This window comes from Homarus americanus, unplaced genomic scaffold (genome assembly GCF_018991925.1).
Source record: "Homarus americanus isolate GMGI-L3 unplaced genomic scaffold, GMGI_Hamer_2.0 scaffold43075, whole genome shotgun sequence".
In the NCBI taxonomy this organism is placed as follows: domain Eukaryota; kingdom Metazoa; phylum Arthropoda; class Malacostraca; order Decapoda; family Nephropidae; genus Homarus; species Homarus americanus.
Window position 1 is genome coordinate 1,059,588 of NW_024756438.1, and position 19,653 is coordinate 1,079,240.

At 35.3% G+C, this 19,653-nt stretch overlaps 3 protein-coding genes across 5 annotated transcripts; 2 read left to right on the forward strand and 1 right to left on the reverse strand.

Moving 5' to 3' along the window:
* Window positions 1–147: 147 nt before the first annotated feature.
* LOC121856823 (cofilin/actin-depolymerizing factor homolog) lies at window positions 148–3,837 on the forward strand. Of its 2 annotated transcripts, none has more exons than XM_042352552.1 (2): window positions 148–293; window positions 1,072–3,837. In XM_042352552.1, exon 2 carries the CDS (start codon window positions 1,298–1,300, stop codon window positions 1,739–1,741), a length of 444 nt encoding a protein of 147 aa, XP_042208486.1. In that variant the 5' UTR covers window positions 148–293; window positions 1,072–1,297; the 3' UTR covers window positions 1,742–3,837. The 2 variants fall into 2 exon arrangements, with proteins under 2 accessions (XP_042208486.1, XP_042208485.1); XM_042352551.1 differs by having other exon boundaries at window positions 178–332.
* Window positions 3,107–14,933, reverse strand: LOC121856822. Of its 2 annotated transcripts, none has more exons than XM_042352548.1 (11): window positions 14,810–14,933; window positions 11,527–12,566; window positions 11,189–11,283; window positions 10,497–10,702; window positions 9,516–9,681; window positions 9,109–9,224; window positions 8,687–8,833; window positions 8,125–8,235; window positions 7,676–7,843; window positions 5,337–7,397; window positions 3,107–4,610 (listed from the first exon to the last, which is right to left on the reverse strand). In XM_042352548.1, exons 2-11 carry the CDS (start codon window positions 12,321–12,323, stop codon window positions 4,092–4,094), a joined length of 4,386 nt encoding a protein of 1,461 aa, XP_042208482.1. In that variant the 5' UTR covers window positions 12,324–12,566; window positions 14,810–14,933; the 3' UTR covers window positions 3,107–4,091. The 2 variants fall into 2 exon arrangements, with proteins under 2 accessions (XP_042208482.1, XP_042208484.1); XM_042352550.1 differs by lacking the exon at window positions 14,810–14,933 and adding an exon at window positions 14,566–14,753.
* A 196-nt stretch (window positions 14,934–15,129) lies between these two features.
* On the forward strand, window positions 15,130–19,653 carry LOC121856824. The gene is given in 6 exon segments (XM_042352553.1): window positions 15,130–15,497; window positions 15,744–16,726; window positions 16,729–16,745; window positions 17,213–17,334; window positions 17,438–17,603; window positions 18,043–19,653. Coding segments are annotated over 5 exon segments (837 nt in total). The 5' UTR covers window positions 15,130–15,497; window positions 15,744–16,326; the 3' UTR covers window positions 18,175–19,653.

Here is a 19,653-nt window from a genome sequence, read left to right on the forward strand (position 1 = left end):
AATATGATGTAGAAGACTTTGGTCTCTTAAATCTTTAGCATACTATATTTCATAAATTGGATAAACTGGAATTAGTAGATGATTTACTAACCGGAAAAAGGCATTATTTGGCTTTCAATATTTTTTTTATTCAATATTTGTATACAAAATAAAATGTTCTATTCCTTTCCTGTCCAAATAGAATTTATTTGAAATTACAGTTTAAGTCGTTTGTCATGATGGAAGAAGACAGTTTAGGCCGGTAGGTGCTGGCAGCAGGAAGGAGTGTTGCCTGGGGTGAGGACGTAAACACTGTGAGTCACCAACACCATCTACACTTCTCATTTCCACCGGTAACTCTATTTTAATAATTACTGACATTTCAAGAACGTTATTGCTCAAGGAAATTACTTCAAAGTGGCTGATAATTAGTGATTTTAATCAATCGTGTTCGTGCTTGAAACACAAGACAAGTGTCAGTACTGTACACACCTTTTTCAATAAAGTTATGTTATACTAAAGGCAGCATTGTTTTAAGCTTCATATATTTTTATGAAATCCATTTAAATGACTTATCATTTTAAAGAGATTTTGAAATTTATGGTGTCATTCATAGTGCTGTACAGTATTGGGGTAAACTTGTAGAGTGGCCAATGCTTCATTGTAAGAATTTTATTAAACTTATCCGAATACGATTGCTACTGTTTGTATTGGTGGCCACAACTGTTAATCATGGAGAAATTGGTTAATTGAAAATGTTATGAATAATTCACCCTTATTTATGCATTATATTAAACATTCTCATTTCACGATATATCCAATGGAAAATAATAATAAACATTTACACAAATTAGCAAACTGTTACATCATCAATTGTCTGCACACTTGATGCTAAATTTAAGCCCAACAGCAAGTAATCCTTTGGTCTTCTGATGAAATAAGAAAATTCAGTTAACATTTATGGCCACCCTGCAGTAAATGAGAAAAGGTTTGAAGTGCAACTATACAGGAAAGAGGAACACTTGAATAATAATTACTGTACTGTATAAGTATAAAATTATTCCTAATTTTTAAAACTTTTCTCTTTTTAAGGATCTAAATGGTGATGGTAGACTAGAGTCGAGTTAACAGGACTTGTAAGATCATAAAGCAAGTAGGTGAAGACACAAATTTGAAAAACCACCTTTACTACGTCTGGAAAGCGAGTGATTTTCCAATTATCAAGACTCGACAGATAGAGACCTGCACATTGGATAGACAAGGAAGTTATTCTGTGCGATAAATCTTCTGAATTCTTTCCAGTGTTTGATAAGCTATAATGGCATCTGGTGTAAACGTAGCAGATGGGGTCCAACAGGCTTATGCCAAGATCAAAACTGGGATGAAATATAGGTTTCTCATTTTCTACATAAAGGATGACAAGGAAATTGATGTGGAGAAGTTTGGTGAGAGAGAGGCTCAATATGACGACTTTCTAAACTATCTTGCTAGCTTGGGTCCAGATAAATGCCGTTATGGTCTTTATGATTTTGAGTATGAGCACACTTTCCAGGGAACATCAAATACTAAAATGAACAAATTGGTCCTGATGTCTTGGTGCCCTGACACTGCCAAAATTAAGACAAAGATGCTTTATTCTACCAGCTTTAATTATCTCAAGCAGGCTCTAGAAGGCATTGGTAAATGTATCCAGGCTACAGATATGTCCGAAGCATCTTATGAAAGTGTGCTGGAGAAATGTAGTGCTTCAGACCGATCTTAAGTTTGTCATGGGATGCCCTTTTAGAATTCATGTTTCAACAATCACATCACTAATGGAATGCTGAAACCGTGGCCAACCCCACAGCATGATGAGGGTAACTCTGAGCACCACTTGCACATTCTTCTTGCATTACTTTTCTTGGCTTTTCCACACCTGATATTAAGCTCTTTGGTTAGCATCAGGGTGACTCGCTTTATTCTTATGTTTGTTGTTTTTATTTAAACTTGATTGTTTAATACGTTGGTGGACCATAACAGTTGTTCACCTCAAGCTTTGGGATACTGTATATGGGCAACTGCTTTTGTTTTGTCCATATTAAAAAAAAAAGCATAAATATATTCTGCATAACCAAATGTGCATATGAATCCCATCTTGTACCATCCAGTCTGCTACTGTAAAAAAATGATTGTTTTCATTGTTACATTGGTTCTTGGTGGCAATCAATCAGCACACAGTTTCTGGCTCAAATTAAGCTTGACCTCGCATGTTATTCTCTGGTCCGGTGTTATTAGAATTTATAACCTTACTGTTTAGTGGCATACCAGTGTTATTCAGCTTGTTGAGTTGGCCCAAAGAAGTTAAATAATTTATGAGGATCTTATCTCTCTACTATATGCCATATTGACATGAATGCATCAACCACCACTAGTTTTCATTGATCATAATAATGGGATTAATTTCATAAGTATTCCTTGACTGGTTTATTCTTTTTTACTTTGCAATATTTTTCTAGTACAGTACATGGACTGTTACTATTATGGAAATAAATCTTGCTGGGATTATTTTATATGGTCATATGGAAGGATGATTTTCAACATGTCAGCTGATATATTTCATTTATAATCATTCCATTTGTTAAGTTCTTTAAGGATAATCTTGGTATAAATAATTCTTCAACTTGTCTAATATATATAAATATATACGTACTGTATACAGTTAATCATTCCATACGTAAAGTTGTCTATTGATACATTCACTTAACATCATTCCTTATTTTCATATAGTGGGTATTGCAGTAAAATGTACATAATACTTGTATCACATACATTCCATAACTTTAGGAAATAAAAGATAGGTAAACCCATGTATAAAATGTGTGCAGTCATAATGGCAAAATCAACACAAAACAATGTGGACTAATTTTACAGGTACAGTATGTGCTCTTGTGATTGGTATGAAAATGTGTTATGGTAGCTACAGGTTTGTTGGCATTCCTCATTGTAGCAGCTAAAATATTATACCAAAACTGTGATAGGATTTTTGCCAACATTCCTCACTGTAACTGCTAAAGATGTTTTACAAATGTTTACTGTAATACTTACATGAATTATCTAGTTTCAGGATTTAAGGAAATAAGTTTTATTATAGATTTTTGTGTGCACATATATTTTGGCACTTCACATCAGTGTGGACAGTATTTGAAGATTTGGAAGGAATAAAAAGTTGATTGCCTCTACTGCATTTTGTTTCTTCCTTTTCTGAGGGAAAGTGAAGACAAAGAAGTATGGAGAGGAATAAGTTATAATTCTCCAAGTCAGCTGATCTTATTTTTTTATCATGTTCATTAAATTCAGCTTAAATTAATGCTCTGGGGTCACTCCATAAGTTAGGCTGGTTAATTACTTAATTCTCTTCTGCCAGGTAGTGTATAGATATACAGTAGGCTGTGATGGGTGACTGTGACAGACTATTGTTCCGTCATAATCTTGGTGAAATATTGAACATTAGTCCTGTGGTTTAGAACTTATAATGGAAGTTAGTTTTACTGTTTGTGAGAGCAATGAGTCCTGGTTAGGTTTAGATAATTATCCCTGGTCAGGCACAAATAGTCGCTCTCCTAGTTTTATGACCTACCAGTTTACTTACTTATTTCATTATTCCCAAACATTCATGATGTTATTAAGTCTACAAATACTGTAACCTTTCAGTAAGATACTAATCTGCAATCTCCATACAGTATAACTTACTCCTCACTCACATGAAGATAAATGACTCATCGCTCACACAAACATAGTCACCCAGCCAGTTGCCTGATAATCCAATTTTTTCTCATTTACTATCATGTAATATGTGGAAAATTACATATAAGGAAATTACTCTGTATTTTTAATTGTCATATATCGTAGTATAGTTCTGTACTAATGATGTACAGTACAAGGAATGTCATTGAAAGATGAGTGGAGATGTGGATTGATGGTATCACAATATATTAACAAATTACTGCACAGTATATCTTTCCAAAAAATTGGGATAAAGATATGATCACATTCTTTGGCACATAAACCTTTCTTACCCAATTTGATGTAAGTTAGTATAGAGCTTGCAAAACCATTATATTTTAATTATATTTTCATTCAACCAAATACACTACACAAACTGAATCTGAATTCAAATCAGAATGTGAATCTGCTACAACACTAAGATCCAACTGAGACGGCAGAGTACCTGGAGAACTGGAGTCCTGGCCAGACTCGAGAACTTGCACGGCATAGGCAGCTTCTGAAGTTAAGTCTTCAGACTGTAAAGATTGTGGCATGGGGCACGTCTCTACACTAAGGGACTCCAGTCCACCCTGTTGACTACAAGACACTATTTCCTGCTGAGTCAAATATAATGTTGTTAGGTCTTCCTTGGAAACAGCTTCAGAGTCTGTCCATACAAGATCATGTCCTCCACTTGAGGCTTCTTTAAGATGTAATGCTGAATTCTGCTGACACTGCTGTCCTTTTTTCTTGTGAGGAGGCCTTCCTACCCGGTGGTGGCTCAGTAAATCACTGATATATGGAGTGAGGCCCGGTGGTATGGGGATACCCGAGGGCTCAACTTTAGGTACAGTAGTAAACCCGTGTGTGACGTGATGTGCTCGTACCTGATGGGAACAAAGAATACTGTCAAACTTATGGGACATAAAGCTCGAACACAGGCCTCTTTTTTTTCTTTAATGGAAAAAAATACACTCATTACACTCTAAACAATTTCATTAAGAAAACAGTAACACATCAAGGTGTCTAACAACAAAATATTTGAAAAGGGATACAAGGTTTGTACCTCACCCTCAGCCTGACAATATTTGCACTTTCAAAGCTTTTGTATTGCCTTGTTTTTACACCTAAAGCCTAATGTACTCAAGTAATAAGGAAGCACTCCTAAAAAAACTGACTTCTATGGGCAATGATGGAGAACAGAGTGAAGGTATCTGTGAGAATACTAATGTAAATTGTGTAGCCCAGTTTGTATTATTTGCCTTTCTTTGTGTAACAGGATTATAGAAATATAATATACTGTAGATAACAAAAAAAATATTTTAAAAGCATTCTGACTACAATTAAAAGTGCCTGGCAAATAACTAGTAATAAATGAAGTGTGAATACAAACACAGAATAATTTCATCAATGGGAAACAGGAGGCCATTGGGAATGTTATTTTCCTTCAACAAATGTAAATCTTTCATTATGCAACTTTCAATTGTGCTCAATGTTTAACATTCAACAACTCATGAAACAACGATAAACATCAATACAGTACTATACATGGTAAAATTAGTCAGTCGGTAAACTCAAGATGGAAGTACACCTAAATAATTTATACAACTTACCTCACTTTGCCCAATACCAGTGAAGTTACAGTAACCACATTTGTAAGGTTTATATCCATAGTGACTGTAGAGGTGTCTTCGTATAGTTGAGGTATGCTTCTGCAAAATCTTGAGGCAAATTGGACACTGGAAGGGTGACTGCCTCTGCAGTGAGCTGACCATAACCTCAGATGAACTACTAGCAGAAGTGGTTGGGTTATATATGGGTGTCTTTGGCTTCTTTATAGATGAACTCAGTTTCTCCATGGTACTGTTGCTTGAAAATGTTGATGTGTTTGTTATTGAAGTCTGTGAATTACTAGCTGTACTTAAACCAATAGATTCACTGCCTAAAGACTGAAAACTATTGTCCTTTTCACCTTCAGTTTCTGGTACTGTGCTGTCATTCTTGTTACTTAAATTAACAGCAGCATTCTCTGGTGAGAGCTTCAGTATCATACACGGGCTGCTAGGATGACAAAAAGTATTATGAACTCGTATTTTACTCTTTTCAATGGACCTATATGAACAGTATCCACACTGAAAAGGCTTGATATTGAAATGCTTTTTTGCATGCTTATAAAATGCTCGATATGTTGTAGTTGTACCACATTCACGGCACTTTACTCGCCCACCTTTCTTCTCTTTCATCATGAGCCTAACTTTTTCCGAACAAAAATAATCATTATTGCTGTAGTCCAGACCAAGAAGGTCACGTGTCATAACTCCCGGTGTGGCAGAGATGTGGTTACTGAGGCGCTGTACACGTGAGTCTGTGAGAAAGGCAATATGAGTATAAAGATTATTCTCTAATCCCTCAGTGGGGACAGTTACCAGTGATGCAGTCTGATGATGATTTGTTTGATTTCCACACTCATCAACCTTTGAAGATTTCTCAGATATGTTTTTTATCTTGGAACACTTGGCTGCCTTAACCGCATCACTACCACTTTTTAATAACCCTGCAGACATACAACTGGTGGTCATAGAATGTGATGAATTTTGTTTGTTGCTATCAGAATACTTCTGTGCAGACTCTTCTACTTCATTAGACACTGAGCAATGTGTAATTTTCTCTAATCTCAAATTGTCTCCATCTGTAGCAAATAAATCAATAATAACAGTCTTCTCACTTATATCACTAATTTCAGATACACTGAGATTAACACTGCAGCGTGTGTCTTCACTCTTACAGTGATAAGAAGTCAATATATTACTCTCCGGTTGTAATCTTACTTCCTTGTCACAAGTTTGTATTTTGTTATCTCTTAAAACAGTCTTTGTTTTCATAATTCCTAACTGAGTTTCTTGGCTGAGCTTAAAAGTTTTAAGTTTAACAGGTAAGTTGCCTTGAAATAAAGGTGTTTGTTTGAATATCTGTGCTTCACCTCTGTGTAGCTGCTGATCACTCTGCTCTTCATAACAAAATGTATTTAGTGAAGATCCAAAGTTAATTGTTTCACCAGTTTTTCCTTTCATAACCTCATCACTAACTCTTGGGGGGATATGAGTTTCAGGAATCTCCTCCAAATTGCTCATAAAGACATTTTCATTTCGGTTTGCTGTTGGTACATTTCTTATTTGGTATGACGATCCTCCTGCAGTTACTGTTATGTTGTGAGGTGGGCATGTCATCTGAAGCTCTCCTATAGGCTTCAAATTCTTCTTAGGTGAACTTCTAGGACTGGGTTTCCCTGACATCTCATTCCTACGCTGTTTTTTGTCTTGATCCTCACACAATGAAAGTTTCTCTCTGGCTTTAATACCAACACTGTTTTCAGTTCCTGTTAAGGCTGGTGGTACATTAATTCCAACTGAGGATTCATTTTCCTTTATCTTTTTATTAAATCTTGAATCATTGGACGTTCTAGATGAGAAGTCTTCCACCTGTGATAAAGTAAATTTTTTGTCTAATTTTACTCTTGATTGTAGAGACAAAGAACAAGTACTTGTAGTGAGGGAGCCGAGTTCTTCTTCCCCTTCATCATTGCCGCTCATCCACTCACACTTCTTATTTTTTCTTGATGAATAGCGATAAGGAGCCTTGAAGTCCTTGTCATTTTCGATAACAGCTTCCTTACCCTGAAATATAAGGCATTTCATTATCATCAATAACATTTTATGGCTATTTTCCACACTCCACCACAAACCCAGATGGAAAATCAGACTTCCCCTTTCAAAAAAGAAAGTCTAATTGAGGAAAGAGACACAGTTGGAAAGTGCAGCAATAAAGACTGAGTGTTTCTGTGAGTGCTGTGGAGGTTATGAATGTTGTTTTTGATCATCACTGTTATATATTTTTAAATTGATGGACAGTATACTCTGCAAACACCTTCAAATACATTGAACTAATACTTTACCTTATGAACTTTTGAACAATGGTTACGAACAACATAGACCTCTCTAGCATGGAAGTCACAGTAACCACATTTAAACGGCTTGTCACCTTTATGGAGTCGTAGATGACGGTTGTATGAGGAGTTATAGTTACAGGTGTAGTCACAGTGAGGACACCTGTACTGACGCTTCTGCAACAAATAAAATCAAAGAAACTAATAATAGGAAACTGTAGTATAATGTTTATGACAATACAATATACTGTATGATCTAGTACATCCCTGGTCGATCAAAACAAAGACGCTACAATTATCTGGTAACCGGCTTGTGCACTTACACACATGGGAAGCACATTAGGTGAACAGTACTTTCCTAAACTAAACTTTTTGTGAATAAAACAGGTAACTGAACTTTCCAGGTAACAGGTAACATGACCTTTAAATAAGAATTAATAACCTTTAGAAGAACTTACCCATTTTCCTTGTTTTTTAGGTTGGCGGACTCCATACTTGGCTGTAACCAATGTTAAATAGGGTTTCACATCCTCCACTAATGCATTACTTCCATTCTTTTCCAGCAAGACCTGTACTCAAGAGCCCAAGAAACATTATTAAGCAAAGAGGGATAGAAGGCAGATTACACAATAACATATACTGTATCATAGGAATTGGGCGATTAAGTTAAGAAGGTGTACAAAACAAATGAGTCAGCTGCACCACTCCATTCTAACAATCAATTCAATCAACCTTTTGCTCCCATCATTGATTACCCAAGTTTAGTCTCATTTTTAAGAACATAATCCTGTTTCCTGTAGCAAGAATTTCAACATGTACACAATATTAAAAGTACTATACACCATAAATATTCTTAAATTACTGTGCTATGGTTCTGCCTGTGTACTGGGGAAACACGAGACAAAATAACTTTATTACCTCCATAACCCAGACCTCTGATAATGACCAATAACTATAGACAGCAGCTTCACTATGTTTCATATGTTTTTCTTTATGTAAAACAGTGTTAAATATACTTACAGTTTGCGATTGTGGTATCTCTGTGGGATGTCTGCGCTGATAGTGACTCTTAATTTGGGCTGGTAAAGATGTGGTAAAAGGGCAGAGAACACAGCGTTGCTTTTCTCTGCTGTGGTGACTAATGTGTTTCTTGAGGTTAGCGAGTGTCTGGTGAGTAATGGTACAGTAGACTGATTTTTTTTAATACTTGTGATAGCATAAAATTCCCTTAATTCTGTTTGTCTTTTCTTACACTAATGTATATTCATTCACATTTATTCAGAGTACAGTATAGTCATTCATATACTGTACAATGTATATATAATTTATTCACATCTATTTACAGTATATCCACTTATATGGGGTGACAGTACATGGTGTGTGATACAATAGAACAGAAACAAACTTAAGTTAAAGAAGTTACAACATATCATCATCCTGACCTTGAGACCTCTTCCACACACTGGACATATCATACTGCCAGTCTGAAGTTTGTCATCCTCATCATAATCCTCACCACTTCCTCCCTCATCATCTATCATGGGTATCATGGCCAGACCTGGTTATATATGAGGATTCTTATTATTCTGTGTCCATGAATCATGTCTATTAGTAAGCCAAATAAGAAGAAAAAGATATATAAAAATTCATAAGAATAAAATAACAAAAACCAAAAGAAAATACAAGACAAAATTCAAATTCATTTAGCTTAAGCTGCTTTATCTTCTTCCTTCCATCCTTCCCTCCCTTCACAGAACCACAGATATTACAGGGTTTAAGAACTAAATTTACTCTGAGAAATAGCTTTACAAGTCCCCTTAAAATATTATACCACAGTAAACAGTCACACCTGGTTGGTCGTTTTCAGCCAGCAGGCGAGGAATGTCGATGATGTTGTAGTTTGAGGTACCGTGTTTATTTCGAATGTGGTGACGAAGTTGGTTGTAGTCCTGGCCGAGAAACACACAGTATCCACAGTGCAGGGGAAAGAAGGACCTGTGAGCGTTACGTATGTGCTGAAAATGTAAAAATTCTTATTCAGTTTCACATGCAAGGAATCACTAAATTTACAGCATTACATTATAAAAGTAGACCCTAATTTACAAAGCAGCACTATACATTTTCCAACTCTAAGCCAGAGATAATTTTGAATAAGTTATGAATAAATCTAAAAGGATAAAATGGTTCCTTAGGAGGAGTTACAAACAGCCTGTATCTTTTCCATGTGTTATCACTATTGAACTTCCCAAAGGACAACCAGAAATCCTCCTCAGATTCTATACAAACTGAGACTAACTAGTAGCCCCATCTGACACAGACTGAGAATCACTCTATCTTTATTCTCAGGACTACCTAACAATCACCATTCTACTCTCCTCAGAAATAAAAACTTTTCTTTCCATGTCCCATCTTTCAAAAAGAATGAATACAATGTATAATTAATCAGAGATGGCTAATTTTCACCAATTAGGCAGCCTTTCAAGGAAGAGCCAAAAGCAGAATATTCAGTTATCCAGGTGATCCCCTTGCTAAAGGGCTTAACATTTCGCAATGATAACTTATGGCTGAGCCTTAAGCGCTACTACTCATCAGTCTCCGACCTTAAGGGGTGACTTCTTGGAATGGGAAGATATAAATAATGAATGTATTAGTCCCACCAGATAATGATTAATTACCTGGGGTTTCAAACTATAGATCCAGTTAGTAAATATGTGATTCACACAGTCCAGACATTTGGACATAAAAATACTCAATTAAAGCCACAAAAGTAAATGAAATAATACCTGTAATACATAAACATAAAACACTTAAATGTTGGAATTTTACTGACCTTAAACAAATGAGTTCGCTGAAGCCTGATATTACAAATAGGACAGCTTCTTCCTCGTGCCTGGTTACCCAATAGCACCACAACAACAGCTTCTGAATGGTCATCCCAAGATGCAATATGGAGCTCCACATCACTGCGACTTCGGCTCACCATTTCACAAAGGGAACATTTGTATTTATGTTGTTCAGTCTTCAGCCCCAATTCATCTAAAGATATGGACAAAAGTCTGTCAAATACATCCCAACTGTTACATTTGAATCATACAGAATTTGCATTAAAACATATACTAATCTTTAAATTAATTTTTTTGTAAGTCCATTAAGCAAATCATTGATCTTCTATTAATCATAATTAATTTTTTTATATAAATAAGCATTAAAATACACAGCTACAGACATACTGCAATGATAGCCACAGCTTATTTGGTGGCACTATAGAGTTCCTAATCCAGGATAAAGGACTTCCATTCCCACATCAAGTATGGTTCAGTAACTCCAGTACAGTACAATCAACTTCTCCAAGGGTGTTTAATTTCTATGTTATATTACCCAGAGATGGAGCCAAAACTGAAACCATTGGAAAGTCACAAAGCCGAAGCCAAAGTCAGCCATTAAAAAAGTCATCTAAGATTCCAGCAAACTGAGAGATTAATGTTACAAGGACATACCAGTTACTTCTCCTAGTGCACATACCTAAAGAGATAAGAGGGTCTTGGTCACTTCCATTCTCAATTGTTGTGTTGATGAAGAAGTCCACGTCGTTGGGACAGAGACGAGAGCGATAAGATCTGAAGCATCAGGGGACACATCATCAGGGTCGTATTATATACAGTACAGCATTTTATTGTTTGGGTTATCAAATTTGTTACCACATACCCATGGAATTGCTTGTTATAAACTTTTTATTAACCTTTAAAATATTCTTAGTAGTACATGTACACGATACTGTTCACATTCCTATATACTTAATGGATTTTAGGACTATAAACAAAGCTCAATTTAAATACAGAAGAGTACAGTACAGTATATACCTTTTTGCTCCCTTTACAATGCTTCCATCCACCGTTGACTCAAGTACAGAGGGAGCATATTTCCCCCTCCACTCCATGGTCTCCAACCAGTCTGACCCAAACTCAGCGTGATCCTCCAAAAACCCAACAACTTGATGCTGAGGTCGTTTCAGTTCGCCAGCTCGAAAATTATCTTCTACTTGTTTCGGGAACTTCACCTTATTCTGTTGCACACAGCTGGTTACATTACCCTCCTGGCAGTTAGATTTTCTGGTGTCATTAGAAATGGAACCGTCTCTACCGGAGTTGGATAAATTTGGAGATTTGGGAGATTTGGGAGATTTTAAAATAGAAGTTCTTTTACACCCCTGAACATCCTGAGGAACATGGGATTTAACGCCATCTCCTGCACCTGATATTACTTTGGGATTCTGGGTTGAAGCACGGGTGGTTTTATGTAGGGTTTGTGCTGCAGCATTTCTTAATTTTGTATCAAGATGGTCAAAATATTTGGAGTCTTTAGAAGTGAAAAACACTGGAGTATCAACATCGGTGCACTGTATGGAAGGCTGCAGTGGTGAAGAGGAACAGTCCCCTATAAAGGCTTGTGAAACATTAGTGATATTGATCCCCAAGTTGCAGGGAGGAAGATTGATGTTGTACGGTGTTGGGGCTCTTGCATAACTGCCATCACCCTCTGACACACACCCTTGTTGTGTGACAAGACTTGCTGCACATGACCGCTGTCTCTTTGGTCTTGGAGGATAAACTCTACTTGCTGTCTTTGGCCTTCGATCTGTCTCTCTTTCATCTTGCATTTTGGTTTTGAAAAATAATAAACTTTCAAACAAATCTTTTACAAATTTCCATCATAATACTGTAAAGTGTTATAAAATGGCACCGTACTGTACAAATATTTAACAATCTCACTTTATCTGTTATTTACTCAGTTAACAATGTCAAAAGATTACTTAGCTATTCAGAAATGACCATATAAATCGAAAGTGAAATAAAAGTTCCAATCTGACCATTCCCTTCACCTTGTAGTTCATTTTCAGATGCTGAAAGATAAAGAAATAAACAACTCAGATATTTGACAACAGAATTAATTATTGCCATGTTATATTATAGTTAAATATATAAATACAGTCCTGTACAATTAACTGTACTATAGAAATTTGTTCTGTAGAAGACAACTTATTTCTTACCCTTCCTTTAAATCATCTCTTAAAAAATATCTATTGTCAAAGTATTAATATTTTTTGTAACACTTACTATATTTACAGTACATGCTTTTATTGTACCATCAAAACCGTTTTATTGGAAATTATCATGTAAATAAATAAGTAATTACCATTGCAATAAACATAATTGCCAACTAGACATAATCCTGACAGCTCTGTCCTCTTGTTCAACCTTATTACTGTACAACCCAGGTTGTACTGCTCCCCCATTATACTTATGTTTTTCAATTCCAATGTAATATATATATATATATATATATATATATATATATATATATATATATATATATATATATATATATATATATATATATATATATATATATATATATATATATATATATATATATATATATATATATAAAATAAAAATAATAAATAAATAAAATAAATAAATAAATATTGAAGTGATAACCGTGGTAACATTATGAGATGTTCTTATTACCACCATGCTATTGTACTATTCCAGATGATACTAAATGTTACATAATACTTCCTTGAGATAAATGTACTACTGTACAGTATAGTACAGTATATATCAGGTGCCTTAAAGAGAGCTCAGGTTCTCAACTGGCTCAGCCATGTTAATATTGTTATTATTATTCACTCTGTATCTGTATTTTTCTGGCTAAATAAACTGTTTCAATTCAATTTCTTTGGTTTCATGACAGTTTCATACACAGGAACGCTTCCTCGTAACTGTTCATATAGAGGAGCACTCACAGTGATTGCTACATTACTGTTCTGTATATGATTAACTGGAGATAAGAAGAACCAAGCTAACTTACACTAGGATTAGGTTAGGTTGTTATATTACGTTAAGTTAGGATGATTCATCATATCTTTAACAAATGATATAATAGTCGCTGGGAAGTGATCCTGTGTATGAAATGGTCGTCATGTTAAAAATGAAAACAGCAATGACGAAATGCAGATTAGTGTACCAGATATCAATGTAAGTTATTTCTGCTTAATATGCCAGGGGGTCCAGTTAGGTAGGTTTCTTAAGTTAGGTTGGTTAGGTCAGGTTTTGTGCATTTATGTGTTAAGTATCATGAAATAATATCTCCAGAAATTTTGGTTTAATTTCATAAATTTTTCTGGAGCTAACCGTCTGCTCCACCATTACATTGAGTGGTTAATATATAGGACGAACCCGCCGATGCAGCCGTATCATCTCACGTCCAGAAAAAGCCTCAAATTTCACCATATCATAGTAAGTTCTTTCTGCTTAATATACCGGGAAAGTTAGGTAAGGTTAGGTAGGTTTGGTTGGTTAGGTCTGTTCTTCATACCCACAAATGTTAAGTCGCATTTATTTTTAAAGTATCCATTTTTTAACATATTTCCACAAACTACAACAGTGTCCACTACAATATAATAAAGAAAATCCGGCGTGTTTATAATTGATAATTGTTTTCAATCAATTTCGCTCGCAGGTTAGTCCTATATAATTACCCATTGAGTATTACCAAACTTATTTCATTCGGCCAAGAATGTGCCACAACTGCATAGTGGTCCACAGCTTCTAAAAATAGATGTAGCTCGGTGATTATTTTGGCTTGCAGTTATTTTTTGCTTCACCACCAGGTTGGCAAATTATGCATTGAAATGAGTGTTTTAACAATAAATCCCCTATAAAAACAAACCATAGTGTGTGGCATATATGACCAGGCATGTACAGCAGGAATGTTCCAGATGAGGGAGGCTGACACTACCCGGGGGAACTCAAAGAAGATCTACAAAACAAGAACGAGGCTAAATCTCAGAAGACACTCGTTCACGAGTAGGGTTGTCAACAACTGGAATGGGTTACCTGAGTGGGTAGTGAATGTGGAGATGGCGGAAAAGTTTGAAGCAAAATTAGATAAATACTGGAAAAATCAACAAGTATATAATTATCCGCCACACACAGCCACCGTCCGAGTAGAGAAGAGGCTACTGAGCTGAGTCACAGGCGTGAGCCTCTTCCAGAAGATCATCTGTGAGTGACGAACATACTAAGATGACAAGTGGTGAAATGATAAATAACAATACCAAAACTGTTTTAAGGTAAATACCTAAGATTCTGTGATGACATAAGTGTTGATAAGTACATAAAAGTGACATGAAAGCATTGAGTCAGTAAACACCTCCTGTGCTGGAGGTCTTTGTTTACAGACAGCTGTCGTCCGTGAGCTGGAGGCTTCAGATTTGATTCATCTAAGAATATTTTTATTTTACCTTAAGGATCTTGTGCAATTCATGCAAATATACATGAAAATACTATAAACACCATAACAAATCAACAGTAAATGTTAATTGTTCATATTAATTATGATATACTGTATATTATGGTAGATCCAAGGATTCCAAACTCTAGGAGGATGTTGGCTCGTTTATGAGCTTATTTTGTTGATAAAACTTCATTAAATATTAACCTAACATAACCTTAACCAAACAACCTTGACCTAACATAGTATTAACCAGAAATATCATTAATAGGAAGAAATCCTTAATGCCTTATTCCTTTGTTTCAGTTCATATGGAATCCACGAACGGTCATCAATGTGTCTCTCCGGATTCCACCAACAAAAATATTAACATTGAGCTGAGAATTTGTTGCCTCATAATGTCTAATAGCAAAGTAAATAGCAACTGACACTTGGAAAACATGTGCAGAAATATGAAAGAGAAGTCTTCGTGGGAGGCTGCACATTTAGGAAACGATATAAGACCAGTATAATGGACACGGCGAGAAGTATAGTTGTAAGTAACTATGAAGAGTCAATTGTTCATTTATCAGTTCACCACTTAACGGCTTACTGTCCTTGCGGGTGTATGTTCTGTTCATTTATTGACTAATGTTAGTACATGAGGAAGGTGTTGTATCTGGATAACACCCTTCTCCCGTGTACTGAGCTTACCCTTTGGAATAACATGTCATGGATATTATGTATATTTAAAGATATTGTATGAAGCCGTAAATTAAAACCAAATAATTATGCATTTCAGAACAATGCAGGATTCACAAAGAGCAACCTCGGCAAGAAGTAATGGAGGCAGCCGCCGTAGACGATGGGAAGTAAAGTCGAAAGAATCCTTTGAAACTTCCTTGGCTGTAGAAATTGAATCTCCAGAGAAGAGGACACGCAATACTAGGAATGACTCTAAACAGGAACAGTCTAAAGCATCATCCCCAAAAGATTCATCAAAAAAAACCAAAGATGACACTGACCCCCTCTCTACTAGACTCTCTGCCTTGATTAATGAAGCTAACACAAAGTACAAAGATCCTCAGAAAAGACTGACCAAAGATAAAGATAAACAACACAATAAGAGAGAAGATTCGAGTCTAAGCTTGATATTAAAAAAGAGAGAGATCATATTAGTAGTGGCAAAGTGGCAAAACCAGATAAAGAAAATATTACAAATAATTATTTTACAGATCAGTCAATAATGCAACCTCTCAAAGACAAAGATAAAACTCAGAAACTTGATGATAAGTTTGAAACAAAATCTCTGAAAGTGGCAGCTACTACACCAGTGAAGAATGAATGTGAACACGTAACCTTTGAGGCCTCTGCTCCTCCCCTGGATGAAGAGACGCCCAAGAAGAAAAAGAAAAGACCAAAAAGAAAATGAATCCCAGATCTTAATGACGAGTAATTCAAATGAAAAATCCTACATTAGTCTCCAGTTAAAAGAAATGGATGATGATATAATAGAGGTTACTAGAGAAGATAATGATTGTGTTTTATCTGCACCAAGACTGTTATTAGCTGCTTCAACTTCAGATGCACATAATAACATTAGCACAATATATCAAGAGAAGTTGGATGGCTTTGTGGTGGCCAGAAATGAATTTTCCGGTGTATACAAGAAGAGTGAAGATATTCATGATGTTAGCCAAGTTCCAACCAGAAGTTCTCATGCAATTTTTATCCAGGGAGGCTTCAGAACCTTCTCAGTATTATGCCAAGGTCTTCTTGCAGGGATAACTCACATTGTCTCTTGGTAAGTTGATTGTATGTTAATTTAATACTGTATCAATAATTTTATGCTACAGTACTAACCTTTCACACACACACACACACACACACATGGTGCGACAGTGTTCCTCCTCCCTCACTAGTGTGTTTATGATAGGTGTCACCATCTGGAGTTACTGTAATTTCATAAGTTTTATGATAATGATATATATACTGTAGTGTTTATTTATTGTGGTGATAAGTTTATTTCATAATCTGAAAAGTAAATTATGTTGAGTCACATGAAAGCTACAAAAACAGTCCTATTACAGTATACCTTCTCCACCACAGTCCCAGCTGCTGTTTGTAACTTCGTGTAATAGGAATCAGTTTTACACATTTGTGCATCAAATACAACATAAGGATATGATACTCAAAGTATGAATTTAATTGTAACTCACCAGCAAATTATCATGACTCCACTGTACCAACTCTAAAAATAATTTATTTCAGATATTCTTGCTGGATGATGACCCGAGTAATATCCCCAGCCTCTACCCTCCAACCATGGCTCATGTGTTCTTCACCCTAGTCATTTTTCTCACCACTATATGTCTAGTGGCTGCCTGTGATAGGTGTGTATATACTGTAGTGCTGTAGATGTCATCAAATTTACAATGTTACATAAAGTTACATCTTTTAGTAATATGAATTTGTAAAGATAAAGATGATTTGCAGGAGTGATCTCATTGGGCTTGGGGTGTTCTCTGGTCATGGTATCAAAGTGCCTTGGACGACAGCCTTCTACATCTCCTCTCTGGTGCTTTCTCTGGTGGCCAGACGCACGGAAAATCTTCTCATTAACTTCAGTATTTATCAAAGCTCAGGATTTTCAACAAAAGAGGTATGTATATACAGTATGTCTGTAACTCTCGCAGTCAAAGATGGATTGAGGAAGAACTATCACAATGGTAATCAGTCATCAACATCAAGATTTCCAAGATCAGTCCTCCATTTCTTTTAGTGTTTGGTTGGGTGATACCTAGTCAATTCCAAAACCCATTTTTTATTTAAATTAGAACATCAAATCCTTGATATTGAGTTATGATGTGATGATTAAAACTCTTTAACCTTTACCATTTCTGCATTTATTCTTGTGACTGTTTACTATATTTTATGAAATCCCTAAAAGAAAATTTAGAATATTATTACTGTATTTGATTAGTTTCATAGTTCGATTATACTGTACAGTACTTTTATGTTTTAATCATCTTGAAAAATATCTACCGTACATCTTACAAGCTTTTGATATATGGAAGTCTGATTTGTTTATTTAATATCAGGTAACAGATTTGATGGATTGGTGGCGATGGATCTGTGTCGCGAGGTCATTATCAGTGTTGGCTTGGCTGGCGGTGGTGCCTGATCCCCACACTGATGCTCTGCTAGACTATATCCAAGATTTTCACAAGTAAACATAGTGTTGTACCTGTTGTTGTGATAACTCACTATGTATTCTTATGTTTATTGCAAATATGTTAATGCTTGAAATGCCTTACATGCAGTATAATCAATTTCACTGCAATTATTATGCAACAAACTGTACATGTTATTGATTTTAAAACATTCCATCCATTATGCCTTATGGTAACAAGTAGTAATAACTATATTCTTGAATATTAAAATGTGATATGAAGTCCTTATGTGCAAACCATGTGTAAATAGAAATGAGTCAAAGTTTTCTTATTTCTATACATGTTCTTACATGATATCTCTGTGTCATATGTGTGGTAGGGTTGGTCTGGTACCAAGACAAACCTCTCAATGAACAATAGATGACTATTATGATGAGGTAAAGTTGACTGGGCATTTGTAAGATTTAACCTAAGTTGCTTTGACATGCCTTCAGGGTTTTTCAGTAAACAGTTTGAATATCCTTTGTGGGATAAATTTAAACAGAAATATAGCAAACAAATATGATTTACTTAGTTATTAGATATGGATGAAAAGGTGCTCATACAGCCCTCATAATAGCTGAACTTAAATACTGTATAACCAACATACAAATAATTATAACCCATAGCGAGTTATCCTGGAGGTTTAGTCCAGATGTCGTCCCTCCTGCATGTTACATTACTGAGGTGAAATATAGTTCCAGAGGTATTAACTGTTAGTTGTCTGGGTATGTAAAACTGAATTTTAGACAATCATTGTATACTGTACTTCAGTATTAAGAAGTATTTTAAGACATTGCACAAATATATGGACTTGGTTTCCTTTTTATTTTAATTTCTTGGATTTTAATCTTATTTTCTGCAGTAGAATTGAAAATAATTGGATAATTTTTATGAAAGTGGATGGTACAGTAATACAGTATTGTATAATCATATATAATATACTGTATTGTCCTTGCAGTTTACCGTAGCCATTGCTTTCTTTGATATGAAATAATGTTTCATATCAAGGGGGAAATATTTAACATACCTCTACTGATTGTCAGCAATTATTGACTTAGTTCAGTTAGTGAGAAGCTTTTTTTATTTTGTGAAGGAAAGATATCTAATAAACCCATCTGTTGTGTGATGTGATGTGTTCTTTCAGGCATAATCCAACACACAAGCCACTTAGCACAACAAAATAGTCGATATTGGAAAAAGAGTCAGGACTGGTACAGCAAAGCCATATATCAGTGAAAATTGATTGACATGAACCTAACCTTAATAATTGTAGGGTAGTTTTGGTTCATTTAGTTAATGTAAATTGAAAAATAAATGGTTTAGCTGACCAGTTCACGATTCTTTATTAACATTGATGATTATCCTTGGCACAAAGATGAACAATTATAGATACTGGTTCTAGGTCAGTTATTAACGAAAGAAACACCATAACTAATATCAGGTAATTTTATTTATTGTTTGTGAAAGTGATACATAGTGAATAAATTTTATTTTTAA

What these genes read in the sequence shown, in the direction of transcription:
- LOC121856822 (XM_042352548.1), bottom strand. Translation starts at nt 12,323, where the DNA reads ATGCAAGATGAAAGAGAGACAGATCGAAGGCCAAAGACAGCAAGTAGA. An exon ending in AGATACCACAATCGCAAACT is followed by an intron (nt 8,236 to 8,686) that starts GTAAGTATATTT and finishes TCTTGAGTACAG; the next exon opens with GTCTTGCTGGAAAAGAATGG. An exon ending in CTAAAAAACAAGGAAAATGG is followed by an intron (nt 7,844 to 8,124) that starts GTAAGTTCTTCT and finishes TATTTGTTGCAG; the next exon opens with AAGCGTCAGTACAGGTGTCC.
- LOC121856823 (XM_042352552.1), top strand. Translation starts at nt 1,298, where the DNA reads ATGGCATCTGGTGTAAACGTAGCAGATGGGGTCCAACAGGCTTATGCC.